Source organism: Mytilus edulis, chromosome 11, assembly GCF_963676685.1.
Source record: "Mytilus edulis chromosome 11, xbMytEdul2.2, whole genome shotgun sequence".
Taxonomy (NCBI): Eukaryota; Metazoa; Mollusca; class Bivalvia; order Mytilida; family Mytilidae; genus Mytilus; species Mytilus edulis.
The window spans coordinates 41568893-41585458 of NC_092354.1; the positions used below are offsets into that span (position 1 = coordinate 41568893).

The window sequence follows — 16566 nt, forward strand, 5'->3', positions numbered from 1 at the left end:
TCACACTGTGTTGGATTATCGGAGTGGATTAAAACATGGGCATTATTGATTTTTCGTTTCATGTTTCTGAGTGACCGGGTGGATGTCTTAGCAATATTGTAATGGGTAATTAATAAGTTTCAATTTTATTTTTTTAACTACAAAATGGGGGCGTTAATTAGAAGTCAAAAGTTCTGAACGCATGATTTTCGGTAGGGGGGCGTTAATTAGAAGGGGGGCTTTAAATAGAATAAATACGGTATGTTTTTCAAAAAGGAAGAATACTGTGGATTCATTATTATTCGTTGGATACCAGTTTTCGGGGATTTCGTTGATATAGGTGAACCACAAAATTAAATGTTCAACGAATGACAAATGTTCTAAAGGCTTGTATAAAGACTTCGGTAAAACCATGAAATTAAATGTCCATGAATATGAAAGTTTTCCTTCATCCACGAAAATTGATGCCCACCAAAAAATATGAATCCACAGTAGTATTTTTATAGCGGAGCCATATTGTTTTTCTCTTGTCAGTCATTTTGCTATGATAATTATTTTCATGCCTTTTCAACACATCTTGTTAGATTTGCATTTATATAACCACTTCCTGTTTGCTAATAGTTCGAAATTTAACTTCTTATTGATCAAGGAAACTTTCATCAACCTAGTACATTGGTCTGGCGAGCTGGATACTGTCCATGCATGTTTGTGTCTACATGTGTTGTTAAAATTGTAGACTTTTCAACTTTTTGAGATGGGGTCATTATCTAGTTGATTACTGAAGTACCATATCATAACATGATTACAATAATCACCTTATAACTTCATGAGGGGCCTCAAAAATAGAATTCTCATCTGTTCAGAGAGGTCAATTTAATGTCTTTTTTCACTTCTTTACCCAAGTAGCAAAATATATCAAACCTTCATGATTTTGTTTACTAAGGCAGGGAGATTTGATCCTTCAAATGTTTTCTGTAAACATGCCATCTCATACAGTATACAACCAAGTGCCCAAATATCTGACTTGTCATAATACTGCTTCCCTTCACACTGTAAATAAACATATAAAAACTCATGTAAACATGCCATCTCATACAGTATACAACCAAGGGCCCAAATATCTGACTTGTCATAATACTGCTTCCCTTCACACTGCCCAAATATCTGACTTGTCATAATACTGCTTCCCTTCACACTGTAAATAAACATATAAAAACTCATGTAAACATGCCATCTCATACAGTATACAACCAAGTGCCCAAATATCTGACTTGTCATAATACTGCTTTCCTTCACACTGTAAATAAACATATAAAAACTCATGTAAACATGCCATCTCATAAAGTATACAACCAAGGGCCCAAATATCTGACTTGTCATATTACTGCTTTCCTTCACACTGTAAATAAACATATAAAAACTCATGTAAACAAGACATCTCATACAGTATACAACCTAGTGCCCAAATATCTGATTTGTCATAATACTGCTTTCCTTCACACTGTAAATAAACATATAAAAACTCATGTAAACATGCCATCTCATACAGTATACAACCAAGTGCCCAAATATCTGACTTGTCATAATACTGCTTCCCTTCACACTGTAAATAAACATATAAAAACTCATGTAAACAAGACATCTCATACAGTATACAACCTAGTGCCCAAATATCTGATTTGTCATAATACTGCTTTCCTTCACACTGTAAATAAACATATAAAAACTCATGTAAACATGCCATCTCATACAGGATACAACCAAGGGCCCAGATGTCTGACTTGTCATAATACTGCTACCGTTCACACTGTAAATAAACATATAAAAACTCATGTAAACATGCCATCTCATACAGTATACAACCAAGTGCCCAAATATCTGACTTGTCATAATACTGCTTCCCTTCACACTGTAAATAAACATATAAAAACTCATGTAAACAAGCCATCTCATACAGTCCCAAAGACTGTAGCATGTAGTTATTGAAATAAAACAGTGATACACTTAAAATCACAAGACATTATGCTTATTTTATCTAATTATATAAAGAGATTTACAAAATATTGATAACTTGTACAAAATAACTGTACAAATTATAATTTGAGCACAGCATATACATTTCTTCTGTCAATAGAATTTATTTCCTGTAATCAGCTATTTTGATTAATTAAGTCTCTCCCAGTAATCGGTCTTATTGAAAAAGAGACTTAATTAATCAAAATAGCTGATTACAGGAAATAAATTATATTGACAGAAGAAATGTATATGCTTTTTTTTTTTTTTTAACTTTTTGAATGATCGCTTCAGCACTATTGGTTATATTGTGGAGGCCAGTATTTATTGGTTGAAGTAGCAGGAATGGCCAGAGATAACTGCCAACCTTCAGCAGGAAAACTGGCAATCCTTATCAATAAAGATCTAAATTGAATGCAACTGCCAAATGTTAGGTTTGAACACACAACCTTAGTGTTTACAATACAAGTTTATAATTGCTGCTAAGACTACTCAGCCAACGATGCCCTTTACTGGTGTTTAGTTGTGACTTGTCTCATTTGCAATCATACCACATTTTTATTTTCTAATTTTATTTTTATCTGGGCAGTGGGTTAAACAAGAACTTACCATTTCAGGACTAATATAGTAAGGTGTTCCAAGCACAGTGTTAGCACCCTTGTTGGCAGAACTCATCATTTTAGAAATACCAAAATCACCAATCTTTATTATACCTTCTTTGGTGAGAAATATGTTTGCTGTTTTTAAGTCTCTGAAATCATAATACAAAAATGTTGGTTGTGCTTAGAATTCAGTCATACTTGACAGATGTTTTTGAGCTCCATTTTTGGATGTATAAATAGTTTCTGAAACAATTTTTATATTAAAAAAAACTATTTACCTCTACTTTTGAAAATCCATGCAATTTATCTTAGTTTTTCAAAAGTTCTATATAAAGATTGTTTTCTTCTATTGAATTATTCATACAATATTCAGACTTAAATTAAGGAGCATAAATAATGTTTACTGTTCCTAAAACTACACTTTTTGATACAACATTGACTGAGCGTATTATGCTCCTAGTGAACTACAACCAGAAGCAATATTTTAATTTCAAAAACAATAAGTAATAAGTTGAAATCAAAAGCAGCCATCCATATATTACAGTTATTTCAGTACACTTAGTCTGATTTTGAACTCAAAAGACTAGATCAAGAACTCTAATTGGCTGAATTATGAGTATGAGTACAATAGTTTTACTTGTCAGATATTTTTAAGACTGGTAGGCCTATATTTCTGTCTGCTCTGGATTGAACTCTAACTTATCTATGCAGTATACAAGTGCCTGTCCCAAGTCAGGAGCCTGTTATTCAGTGGTTGTCGTTTGTTTATGTGTTACATATTTGGTTTTCTTTTTTAATTTTTTAAAAATAAATAAGGCTGTTTGTTTTTCTCGTTTGAATTGCTTTACTTTGTCATTTCGGGGCCTTTTACAGCTGACTATTCGGTATGGGCTTTGATCATTGTTGAAGGCCATATGGTGACCTATAGTTGTTAATTTTTATGTCATTTTGGTCTCTTGAGGAGAGTTGTCTCCTTGGCAATCATACCACATCTTCTTTTTTATAATCGGCTGGAATATGACCAAGAACTTGATATCTCTTCTTATGATTACTGTTTTTTTAAATAGAATTTAGCTCTACCTTACCTATGTAGTATATTTTGCTCATGTATATGTTTAATGGCTGAGACAATCTGTTGGAACATGACCAATATCTCTCTCTCTTCTAAAGGTTTCTAATTCTAACGTACCTATGTAGTATATTTTGCTCATGTATATGTTTAATGGCTGAGACAATCTGTTGGAACATGACCAGGATCTCTCTCTCTTCTAAAGGTTTCTAATTCTAACGTACCTATGTAGTATATTTTGCTCATGTATATGTTTAATGGCTGAGACAATCTGTTGGAACATGACCAGGATCTCTCTCTCTTCTAAAGGTTTCTAATGCTAACTTACCTATGTAGTATATTTTGCTCATGTATATGTTTAATGGCTGAGACAATCTGTTGGAACATGACCAGGATCTCTCTCTCTTCTAAAGGTTTCTAATGCTAACTTACCTATGTAGTATATTTTGCTCATGTATATGTTTAATGGCTGAGACGATCTGTTGGAACATGACCAGGATCTCTCTCTCTTCTAAAGGTTTCTAATGCTAACTTACCTATGTAGTATATTTTGCTCATGTATATGTTTAATGGCTGAGACAATCTGTTGGAACATGACCAGGATCTCTCTCTCTTCTAAAGGTTTCTAATGCTAACTTACCTATGTAGTATTATTTTGCTCATGTATATGTTTAATGGCTGAGACGATCTGTTGGAACATGACCAGGATCTCTCTCTCTTCTAAAGGTTTCTAACTCTAACGTACCTATGTAGTATATTTTGCTCATGTATATGTTTAATGGCTGAGACAATCTGTTGGAACATGACCAGGATCTCTCTCTCTTCTAAAGGTTTCTAATTCTAACGTACCTATGTAGTATATTTTGCTCATGTATATGTTTAAAGGCTGAGACAATCTGTTGGAACATGACCAGGATCTCTCTCTCTTCTAAAGGTTTCTAATGCTAACTTACCTATGTAGTATATTTTGCTCATGTATATGTTTAATGGCTGAGACAATCTGTTGGAACATGACCAGGATCTCTCTCTCTTCTAAAGGTTTCTAATGCTAACTTACCTATGTAGTATATTTTGCTCATGTATATGTTTAATGGCTGAGACGATCTGTTGGAACATGACCAGGATCTCTCTCTCTTCTAAAGGTTTCTAATGCTAACTTACCTATGTAGTATATTTTGCTCATGTATATGTTTAATGGCTGAGACAATCTGTTGGAACATGACCAGGATCTCTCTCTCTTCTAAAGGTTTCTAATTCTAACTTACCTATGTAGTATATTTTGCTCATGTATATGTTTAATGGCTGAGACAATCTGTTGGAACATGACCAGGATCTCTCTCTCTTCTAAAGGTTTCTAATGCTAACTTACCTATGTAGTATATTTTGCTCATGTATATGTTTAATGGCTGAGACAATCTGTTGGAACATGACCAGGATCTCTCTCTCTTCTAAAGGTTTCTAATGCTAACTTACCTATGTAGTATATTTTGCTCATGTATATGTTTAATGGCTGAGACAATCTGTTGGAACATGACCAGGATCTCTCTCTCTTCTAAAGGTTTCTAATGCTAACGTACCTATGTAGTATATTTTGCTCATGTATATGTTTAATGGCTGAGACAATCTGTTGGAACATGACCAGGATCTCTCTCTCTTCTAAAGGTTTCTAATGCTAACGTACCTATGTAGTATATTTTGCTCATGTATATGTTTAATGGCTGAGACAATCTGTTGGAACATGACCAAGATCTCTCTCTCTTCTAAAGGTTTCTAATGCTAACTTACCTATGTAGTATATTTTGCTCATGTATATGTTTAATGGCTGAGACAATCTGTTGGAACATGACCAGGATCTCTCTCTCTTCTAAAGGTTTCTAATGCTAACTTACCTATGTAGTATATTTTGCTCATGTATATGTTTAATGGCTGAGACGATCTGTTGGAACATGACCAGGATCTCTCTCTCTTCTAAAGGTTTCTAATGCTAACTTACCTATGTAGTATATTTTGCTCATGTATATGTTTAATGGCTGAGACAATCTGTTGGAACATGACCAGGATCTCTCTCTCTTCTAAAGGTTTCTAATGCTAACTTACCTATGTAGTATATTTTGCTCATGTATATGTTTAATAGCTGAGACGATCTGTTGGAACATGACCAGGATCTCTCTCTCTTCTAAAGGTTTCTAACTCTAACCTACCTATGTAGTATATTTTGCTCATGTATATGTTTAATGGCTGAGACAATCTGCTGGAACATGACCAGGATCTCTCTCTCTTCTAAAGGTTTCTAATGCTAACTTACCTATGTAGTATATTTTGCTCATGTATATGTTTAATGGCTGAGACAATCTGTTGGAACATGACCAGGATCTCTCTCTCTTCTAAAGGTTTCTAATGCTAACTTACCTATGTAGTATATTTTGCTCATGTATATGTTTAATGGCTGAGACGATCTGTTGGAACATGACCAGGATCTCTCTCTCTTCTAAAGGTTTCTAATGCTAACTTACCTATGTAGTATATTTTGCTCATGTATATGTTTAATGGCTGAGACAATCTGTTGGAACATGACCAGGATCTCTCTCTCTTCTAAAGGTTTCTAATGCTAACTTACCTATGTAGTATATTTTGCTCATGTATATGTTTAATGGCTGAGACAATCTGTTGGAACATGACCAGGATCTCTCTCTCTTCTAAAGGTTTCTAATGCTAACTTACCTATGTAGTATATTTTGCTCATGTATATGTTTAATGGCTGAGACAATCTGTTGGAACATGACCAGGATCTCTCTCTCTTCTAAAGGTTTCTAATGCTAACTTACCTATGTAGTATATTTTGCTCATGTATATGTTTAATGGCTGAGACAATCTGTTGGAACATGACCAAGATCTCTCTCTCTTCTAAAGGTTTCTAATTCAAACGTACCTATGTAGTATATTTTGCTCATGTATATGTTTAATGGCTGAGACAATCTTTTGGAACATGACCAGGATCTCTCTCTCTTCTAAAGGTTTCTAATTCAAACGTACCTATGTAGTATATTTTGCTCATGTATATGTTTAATGGCTGAGACGATCTGTTGGAACATGACCAGGATCTCTCTCTCTTCTAAAGGTTTCTAATGCTAACTTACCTATGTAGTATATTTTGCTCATGTATATGTTTAATGGCTGAGACAATCTGTTGGAACATGACCAGGATCTCTCTCTCTTCTAGTGGTTTATCTCTCTGTGACAAATACTGGGATAAAGTTCTAAAAAATAGGAAAAAAGAAATCAATCATTTGCTACCTGTGCAAATTGGCATCCATTTTTTTTAAATATTATCTATGGTGTTTTGTTTTGCAGACCAGGCCATGATAATAAAAATTAATGCTATTCAAAAGGCTATAATTCTTAATTTATGATTAAAAAACACTGGTGTCATTTCTGAAAGCTATGACTGACAATCCTATCTGTTGATTGCATTTTGCTACACTCTTATTTACAAAAAGTGATAATTTTAAATGAGTTAAGTTAACTTTGAAAATGTTTTACAATATTTCGTCATTTTTTCAAAAGAAATATTAGTCTATGATATCTTTTACATGTCGTTAATTTATGATTTTGTTATTATATAGTTTCCTTTCTATTAGGCTATTCCATTAAAACTGATGTGGATGGGTAAGGTGGGACTTCAAAAAGCCCTGCTAAACCGACACTCTTTTTCCTTAAATTTTACTAATATAAAATGGACAGAACACTATTAAACGACCCATGTCCCATATATAACTTTCCCTCCTTTAAACATTTAAATAGAATAGCCCTTAATGACATCATCCCCCCACAAGTATAATGTACTCACCCTCCATCTGCATATTCTATTTCTATCATTAATACGCCATCTTCTTCAAAACTGTCGTAATAACTAACTATGTTAGGGTGCATCAACATGGCTAAAATGCTGACCTATATAAAAACAGGCATAATATTAGTCCTTCAACTAGTAGATTTTGAACAAAAATAGTGCAAAAATATAGATATGCATAATGTAGGTGTTGATTTCCACAGTAACCTATTGTTATTTAAATTTGCTTCATTTGCCACATGTACAATGTGTAAAAAAGGTGGACTTAATTGGTGGGCCAAGATAATAATTCTATTTTTAAGTTGCTCATACATCATGTACATAAACTGGGAAATATATAACTTAAACAGACAATTGATCTTGCAGGTAAGTGGTCTCCGTGACTGAGTGGTGTAAGTAGTTTATCTATTGTATTACTAGCCTACCAAGGCCGAGGTTGAGCGTCTGAACCACATATGTGTCTGGTGGATTTAGCTCCAATATTAACTGACTAGGATTATCAGTTTTCTTATGGGTGGTTATAAATTCTTGGCACTTCAGCTTCCTCCACTAAAAACTGACTCCAGGATATAGCAAGAGTGCTGAAAGTGATGTTAAATACCAACAATCAATCAATCTAGCAGCCAATAAATTATCATTATTTTTTTTAACCCTTTCCTCCATGGAATTTTTTTCCCACATACTTGATTCGCATAAGATTTTTTCAATAAAAAAAAATCATCAGGTTTAAAGAATTAATGCATTGTGAAAACAAATATTTCATCTATGAAATTCAAGTCAGATATTTTCATGAATATCCTTTTCATATTCGATACAATTTTGTTTAAGTCTGATGTAGACATTTTGTAGTCAAAGCATTTCAACTGAGGTACTACAAAGGCATCAAAAGGCGTCATTAAGGAGAAAAGGGGTTGGCGTCAACAAGCGTCATTATGGAGGAAAGGGTTAAGATAGGGTTGAATTAGAGCTATACAATATGTGTGTATGTGTGTGGCATTGGACTGCTTGTTGATAAATATATACTCCAGATTTAAAACTCCTTTTTTTCAATTTTGAAAGTCACAGTTTTACCTCATTCAGAGCCAGTTGTCTCTCAGCAGCATTTAAATCATGCATGTTAATTTCCTTCAGTATAACCAGAGAGTCATCATCCTTTTTCCTGTATAAAACCGCTGCACCATAAGCCCCTGCAATAAATAAGTCTTGTTTATCCTTCTCTAAAGCTGAACCTTATTTTACGTGGTTTAAGGCCAATTAAAATTAATTGGTAGATTTTCATCCCCGCCCGCCCCTCTGAAATCGTCCCGCCCCGATTTTTGTTATTTTGAAAAATTTTCGATTTCCGGATTTGTTCATCTCCGTTTCCGGTGACCGTTAAAAATTGTGTTTCCTTCCAAACTTCCTGTTTCAAATTTGGAAATAAAAATTAAAAAATAAAATCCTCCCACCCGCCCCATTTTTTTCAAAAATTTGGATGAAAATCTACTAATTAATTTTAGTTGGCCTAATATGAGTTCAATTATTTTTGTGGGTACAAATTTTTTAGAAAAAAAATATATTTTGTAGGATATTAGATTTTGTGGTTCACAAATGTCAGCATTTCAAGCCAATAAAAAATTCATTGAACATTTAAATTTCTAATTCCCATGTCATGCTGTCACAGAATAGAAGTTCCTTCATAATATAAGTTCCAAAAGGAAAATATATTCTGGAATATAATTTCCACAGGAATAAATATTACAGTATACGGAATAAATGGTAAAGAATATTTGTTCCAACAGGAATAGATATTATGACATTGTTTATAACAAAGTTTCCATTAGAATTTCTGTTAGGCGGAACAAATATACGTTGACAATGCCTGTACACATGAAATCTATGAAAATTTGTATTCCACGAATAAAAATAAATCCTCAGTAATCTGTGCAAGCTCTTGTTGATATTTGCTTTTTTTTTTTATGTCAATACTCTTCTTCTTCAATAAGTGATTGCTTTAAGCTTCTTGGTGCAATCTTTGTTTTTGTAGTAAATATATTTTCATTTCAAACTTATAAATTTGGCATTTCAATTCTAATTTCGACCTGAGTATCAAGAAACATTCACCTGATTTTGCTCCTTGAATTTAAACGAGTTTGTTTCACCCGAAATTTGGTCTGAACTTCAGTGTTGTCTGCTGTGCATATGTGCACAGTTTTTAGTAATTGTGTGTGTCTTGATATTTTTTCTTTTTTACAGGATGTATCAAATTTTCAATTCCCAATGGAATATTATAAGGTTTCTATGAGTTTTTGTTCTATCCACAAAAAACAGTGCTTATAAACGTATTTACCCTTTTGGTATTTAGCTGAATTTGGTCTCTGAATGACCTTAGATCTGTCTCCGAATAACCTTCTGAAGTCAAGCAACAATCATTTTTTTAATTATGACATCAGATTTTTTAAATTGTGATGTCAGATTTTACTGGAACTTGTGTGAATTTAAGTAATGGCTGACAATTTAAATACGTCTATTCTCTCAATGCCAAATCACCTACCTTTGCCCACTGTTTGGATTTTCTCAAAGCCAGCCATAGACTGTTGTTGTCTGGTCCATCCCTTTAGCCTATCAAGCTTGAAGTATAGTTCTCCCACGCAGGCACTAAAATATATAACTCTATGTCACATATAACTGTAAAGCACAATTTACACTTTACAGCTCATCACTGTAAAGCTGCTGATCAAATATGAAGTTATTCTGTTTTGTTCCCAAGAAGTCTGATGTAAGTATTTGTTGGAAGAATTGACGGCCTGACAGGCAAGGTGAATGAAAATAAAGCCACCATTTTAAGAGTGGGGGTATGAAAATATCTACTTATGTTGATGCTTTTTTTAAATATGTCCATTAATAACAATAACTCTAAGAGCAAAATTTTAAATCTTAAGCTAAATTTATGCTTGAAGACTTGAAAAGAGACTTGTAAAATTTCCTAGTTTGAAGTTCCTTATATAAACTGATACAGTAATTTAATTTCTCTAATTCTTACACGATTTATCCTTTTCCTGATATGTTGATTATTTTTATTTAATCAATGTGTTGTTTGTTTGATCTCAATTCTTCATTAGTCAAAATTTGATTATGATGTCGAATTTTCTTGCTTTCCTCTGAATTTCATATTGATGACGTCACATAGAAAGAACACATCTTTTTGCAGATCATTTAAAAAGGAGGAATAAGTTTGACTGCATATTGTTTAAAATTCATTAGAGAAACAGATTCCACCACCAAATCATGTGCAATACAATATTTATCCACTCTGGACAGTTAAATTTTAAATATTTAAAACGCGCCGCAAGCCTTGCGTTTTAACTTTGAAAATTTAACTGTCTCGAGTGGATAAATATCGTATCACACTCAATGCAGTGGTAGAATCTATATATATATGATACTATGATTAATTAATTGATTGTTTGTGTTTTAGCGCTACTTTCAGCAGCCAATTTGAAAGCACCTACCACAAGAAGTGTTTGAAATCACCTCAGCGGCACATTTCGTTAGGCTAGTGATTGCTTTAAATGAACATCTGAGACCACTCAGCCACCAAGGCCCTTTTATGATAATAATAAGAATAAAATTGATAATGATAATAATAAGAATAAAATTGATAATGATAATAATAAGAATAAAATTGATAATGATAATAATAAGAATAAAATTGATAATGATAATAATAAGAATAAAATTGATAATGACAATTATAATGATGATTATGAGAATTATCATGATGATAACAACTGTTACTATAAAAAACTTTGAATGATATATATGTTACCTTAAGTTTTTTGTACTTCCATCCTTTTGTCCGGTGTCTGTCCCCAAAATATCTCTGTACATACCAACAGGAATCTGAGAAATGAAAATTAAATGTCAAGGAAATTTACTCTTACCTTAATTAAAAATTCTGTAGTTTATGGACTAGTTATCATGGTTTAGTGATGGAAAAAATTTAAAAAACAAGTATACAAAATGTTCTATCTGCACACATGCTTGTCAAAGTATCATTGACTGGTAAACAATATGAATTCAACTGTTGTTGGATGTCATGTCTCTTTTCTGGGTTTATTGATTGTTTTACACTGTTGGTTATCAGTGACGGATCCAGGAATTTTCGTAAGTGGGGGCCCACTGACTGCCTAAGAGGGGGCCTGTTCCAGTCACGCTTCAGTGGTTTCCTATATAAGCAACCATTTTTTTCCCCAAAAAGGGGGGCCCCGGACCCCAATCCTAAAACCTCCTCTGGTTATTGAACATACAGACAAATACTTCACATGCTTGATTAGTTAATCAGTAAATCAGTTGGTAGTATGTGCATTATGTCAATTGTCAAACATTGTCCCTGCTAACAAAAACTATAAACGAGCTATTATTTGAACTTGGAATTATTAACAATTATGGAATTTACATATGTTTTTGATTTGATTTTTTTTTTAATAAATTCCATGTTTATTCTTTACTTTAATGTTCTGTGCTGTGCAAAACACTTTCTATTACAAAGAAGTATACATTTTCAATAGAATGTACTGTGCCGCACACAACACTATATATCTATACAAAATACATTGTATGGAAAGTGTTATGAACAGCTCAAAACTTTATAATACCAAATAAACATGGAATCTATTAAAAATTTCAAGCACAAGAAATTATGCAAATTCAAATAATTCCAAGTTCAAATAATAGTTTATAGTAGATTCAAAACTTTTGCCTTGCAAAGGACATCATGGGGATGTTTTTGTGCATACATTTTTTTCTTTGTCACAACATACCTTTTTATTAGACATTTTCAGTTTATAAATTGTACTAACCTGAAGCATTTTCTCCAGTTCTTTGACTAATATCATGCTGTCTGTGTAGATGTAACTCATGGCATGACAGGCTAAGAAATCCAGTCTAGAGTTAACTCCCTCTACATAAATGTCCTTTAGTTTGTTGAAAAAATCTTGTATTTGTGTCTCAGCAAACGTATCTTTATTCATTATCTGTATAATCATGATAAATAAATTATAGAAATTTGATTTTAAACAACCAAATATTTTCTCAGATAATACATTTTTTGAGGTTACAAACTTCAAGAGTGATCAGTTCAAATTTACAAAAAAAAAACACACATATTTGGCATACAAAATATGAACCCTGGTATCTATGATGAGTTTATTTACAGCTCCTGATAATCTAAATGATAAGGAACTTATTTCAACTAAACTAAATTTAGTCCTGGTTGACCTTACAACATATCTTACATCAAATGTTTTCTATAAACTTTGATGCTGTAAAAATTGAGAAATGTTTTATATCCTCCGTGGGGAAAATTTGCAGCTGTATGACGAACACTGTATAAGGTTTATTATAACTAATAATAAGGACTTCTAAATTCATCTTTATACTGCCATGCACTATTGAAGAATAGTACAGCTTTACATAAATATGAGGAGAAAAGGATGAGTTAAGATATATCCAGAGTTTTGTCTATGATTCCTGCACAACCTGTTACAACTATGATACCAGAAGCCCATAACTAGGGACTCGACTTTTGATGTTACTTAGTTACAGAAGCTTTGGCAATGTATTAGCAGATCAATAGCAGTTACGTACTGTTTCATCCTTTCCAGTAATCTGTATTGAAGACCCCACACAACTCATCACCATGGCGATACTTTCTACTTTCCTCACTTTCAATGTGTTAATTATTAAATCTATATTAAAACAGATAAAGAAAAAATCCTCAGGTTCAATAAATTTGATTGATATATTTTAGTTTTTTTAAAGTCCAGTGGCAAATAGTTAATGCATAAAAATAATAAAAAGGAGAACAAAGAAACAATAAATTCAATATGCCACCCAAGATAAAAGAATTTACTGTTTTTAAACAATTTATCAGTTTAGTTCAGATCAATTAATGTTTCTTTGAGTCTCAATACTGTCAAACAGTTATACTAATAAATTACTTTTTTATTACTCCATAACTGATATTGAAAAACAGGATAATACAATTGATGTGATATGCAGCTGATGATTTTTCTACCCTTTCTGAGCACCTGATGTATGGGACTTTGTATTTTATTGATTGTGTGAATATTCTGTATGCCTTTTTTGTTTTCTGATTGATATATATTGTCCAACAGATTTTCACATCTTGTTATTGCATAGTAAAAGTCCCTTTGGAACTCCCAAAATCTCTAATGATAACATACTTTGCAGCGAGTCTAATGAAGCAGACTCATATTTATACTGTACAAAAACAACATTAGACAGGATGGCTGTTCTGAATGCATTGCTGTTCCGGATTTTACTGGAGACAATGAGCAGTCGAAGAGGAGTCCCAGGTGTGACTCCACTGCCCACATGTGCACCCCCATCTGTCTCTATCAAAATGGGTTCCTCCTGGTATCTAACGGTTGGTTCCTGAGCAGGGATAACTGGCAATGGGGCTGCAGTTGGTTCCTATAAATAGTTAGAAATAATTTAGTAACAGTAACAGAACAGATCAATTTATTTAACAAGTCATAAGATTGAATATACACAAAATTTATTGTTTAAATAGTTTTATTTTCATGGCTTATAAACAATATTCAAACTTTATCATGTTTATCATGTTTATCAGATTTATTGCTGTCTGCCTTATTGTTACTTGTTTAAGCATACATCAGACTGTTGGTTTTCTCGATTGTTTCACTTTTTGTCATGCCAGGGTCTTCATAGCATGCTAGAGGGTATTGGTTTTGCTTATTGTTAAAAGGCCGTAGTGTGACCTACATGTATAGTTGTTTCCATTGTACATCCTTCTTTGTCTTTTTGTCAGTGGGGAATAGTTGGTCTTATAAGCAATCATTCAACATCTCCATTATATTTTCATATATATCATTTTTTTTTTTTACAAAACATGTCATCAGTTTATATTTCTTTGGTACTGTTTGTAAATAAAATAACTTTTGATAAACATTCCTTTTATTAATTTATGAGAACATACATGTTCATGCATGCATTCACAATTATATTAAGATAAAATTAAAAATAAACCAATACATATACTCCTCAAAATCTTGTGATTTAATTACCTGAGGAAGAATTTTAGTTCCATTGTAGTCCAAGGGAGGTAGTCGTTCTCTGTAGATTGTATCTTCACAAGCGTTTACAGCTGCCTTGATATTATGTAAAGATTTACACCCATTATCATGTATAGAACTAGCTGTCCTAGTTGGTGAGTTACCACTGGCTAACTGGAAGTCATCCTTACTTGTATTGCAAGACTCATTAGGTCCAATGTCCATGATTACTAAGGCATTTCACAACTATAGTTTCTCTGTTTGCCCATTTTCTCTTTCAGTTCCAAAAATGTGTGGTTAAATGATCAAATCATTACTAAGAAAGTTTCATAATGTTTTTAAGTGTTATAACATGCAATTTAAGCAAATCGTCCCAAACGTCCTTTGAATTAAATGTAATTAAATTGATGGAATGTAGTAATCTCTAATTTGTAAAACTTCTTTACTAATGATGCTAAATCAACACTAAATGCAGTTACTTCCCCTTTTAGCACATCTTCATCTGTTTAAAATTTACTCATCATGTTTATGATTCAAGCCTGCGAATTGTATACTCTAGGTTTAAAATAGCCATAATAAATAAGCCTCAAAACCCGTCCAGGTTGGAAGGAATTAGAATGTCAATAACATAGTTTCCCCATCATTTAGATCTGTGAAAATAAAAGTAAAAATTTTCCAATGTTACATATTATTGAACTACAAATAGTTGGGATAAGATTTCAAAATCATTTCTTGTTTAAAAAATTAGTTTTTCTTCTTTTATTACCGGTACCAGTTTTACAAACAAACAAACAAAAACAGTCTGCTCAATTTTATGCTGTAAGAAGCAATTGTTTTTTGAACATATTCAACTTTTATAAACCAAATGTATTTTTTGTTACAACAAGAGTACACACGCTGAAATGTCAAGTAGAAATGTCTGCTTTACTGACCATTCATTTTAAATTTTGAAAGTCTTCAAGAAAAAGGTTTTACTACAAGTATCACACAAACTTAACTATCTAAAATAACCATGACAATGAAGTCAAGGTCAGATAAATTCTGTCAGACATTACGTGTACATCTTATAGTTATTCCATAAACCAAATATGGTCCAAGGACACAGTTATCATCCTTTGGTTTTCGTTGTCTACGAATATAGTCCCTAGTGTAAACAGTGTATAACGTGCATGTTTTATTTGATACACTTTCCCAACTTCTTTCTTGATATTAAATGCATGAAATATTAAGCATTTTAAGTAGGGGGATGTAATTACATGTCAAAAAAATTTGGGTGCTGAATCTCTATGTTAAGTAGTGATCTGGTCCAGTTCAAAAAGTTCAAATTTTATCACGTCTGAAGCTGTCAAACTGAATTTTACACCCCCTTAACACAGAATTGTCAATATTTTGAGTGAGAGCTGGTAGAAGTTTCTATAATTTTGATATTATTTGTCTCACTGGTAGGACACTACACTGTAAAAATCTTTTTGAGAAAGAGCAGGTGCGATTTTTTTAATTTGAATTTATTGTCTAAAAGAAATGCACTACGAAATAACTGTGTTCTCGGGCCATATAGCTGACCTATTGCTTAACATATTCATGTTAATGGTAATGGAAAAACAGACCAAAACACACATACTTAACATTGTTCAATCAACCATATAATTGAGGTCAAGGTAAGATTTTACTGGCCAGACAGAGGTCCAAATATTCATATTGAGATGGAAACTTCGTAACATAATCATTTTCTGTACATTGAATATATATATGCAAACAAGGTATGAAGCATCCAAGATCTCCACCTTCATGACTGTCAGGAATATAAAGCTTATAAATACAAAAAGTTTATGCAGCAGTCATTGGATAGTTATCCTTTTATTCTTCTTTGGCTAGAGGTATGGCTGTTGGGGGGGGGGGGGGGGGGGGGTGGCTGTTTGGGTTGAGATCTCACAAAGCATTTTGTGTCTGTTCTATGTCAGGAGCCTCTGGCCT

At 32.8% G+C, this 16566-nt stretch overlaps 1 protein-coding gene across 2 annotated transcripts in view; it reads right to left on the reverse strand.

The window, feature by feature from the left end:
* LOC139495594 (uncharacterized) overlaps positions 1-16566 on the reverse strand; it is a 43807-nt gene that overhangs the window by 26094 nt on the left and 1147 nt on the right. For both annotated transcript variants that reach the window (XM_071283870.1, XM_071283869.1), the window contains exons 2-12: positions 14605-15242; positions 13741-13990; positions 13142-13242; positions 12355-12528; positions 11322-11395; positions 10047-10150; positions 8585-8700; positions 7511-7614; positions 6801-6920; positions 2602-2743; positions 901-1029 (exon numbers count right to left, since the gene is read on the reverse strand). In XM_071283870.1, the coding sequence (XP_071139971.1) occupies positions 901-1029; positions 2602-2743; positions 6801-6920; positions 7511-7614; positions 8585-8700; positions 10047-10150; positions 11322-11395; positions 12355-12528; positions 13142-13242; positions 13741-13990; positions 14605-14817 (1527 nt within the window). In that variant the 5' untranslated portion in view covers positions 14818-15242. The remainder of the gene's footprint in view (positions 1-900; positions 1030-2601; positions 2744-6800; positions 6921-7510; positions 7615-8584; positions 8701-10046; positions 10151-11321; positions 11396-12354; positions 12529-13141; positions 13243-13740; positions 13991-14604; positions 15243-16566) is intronic.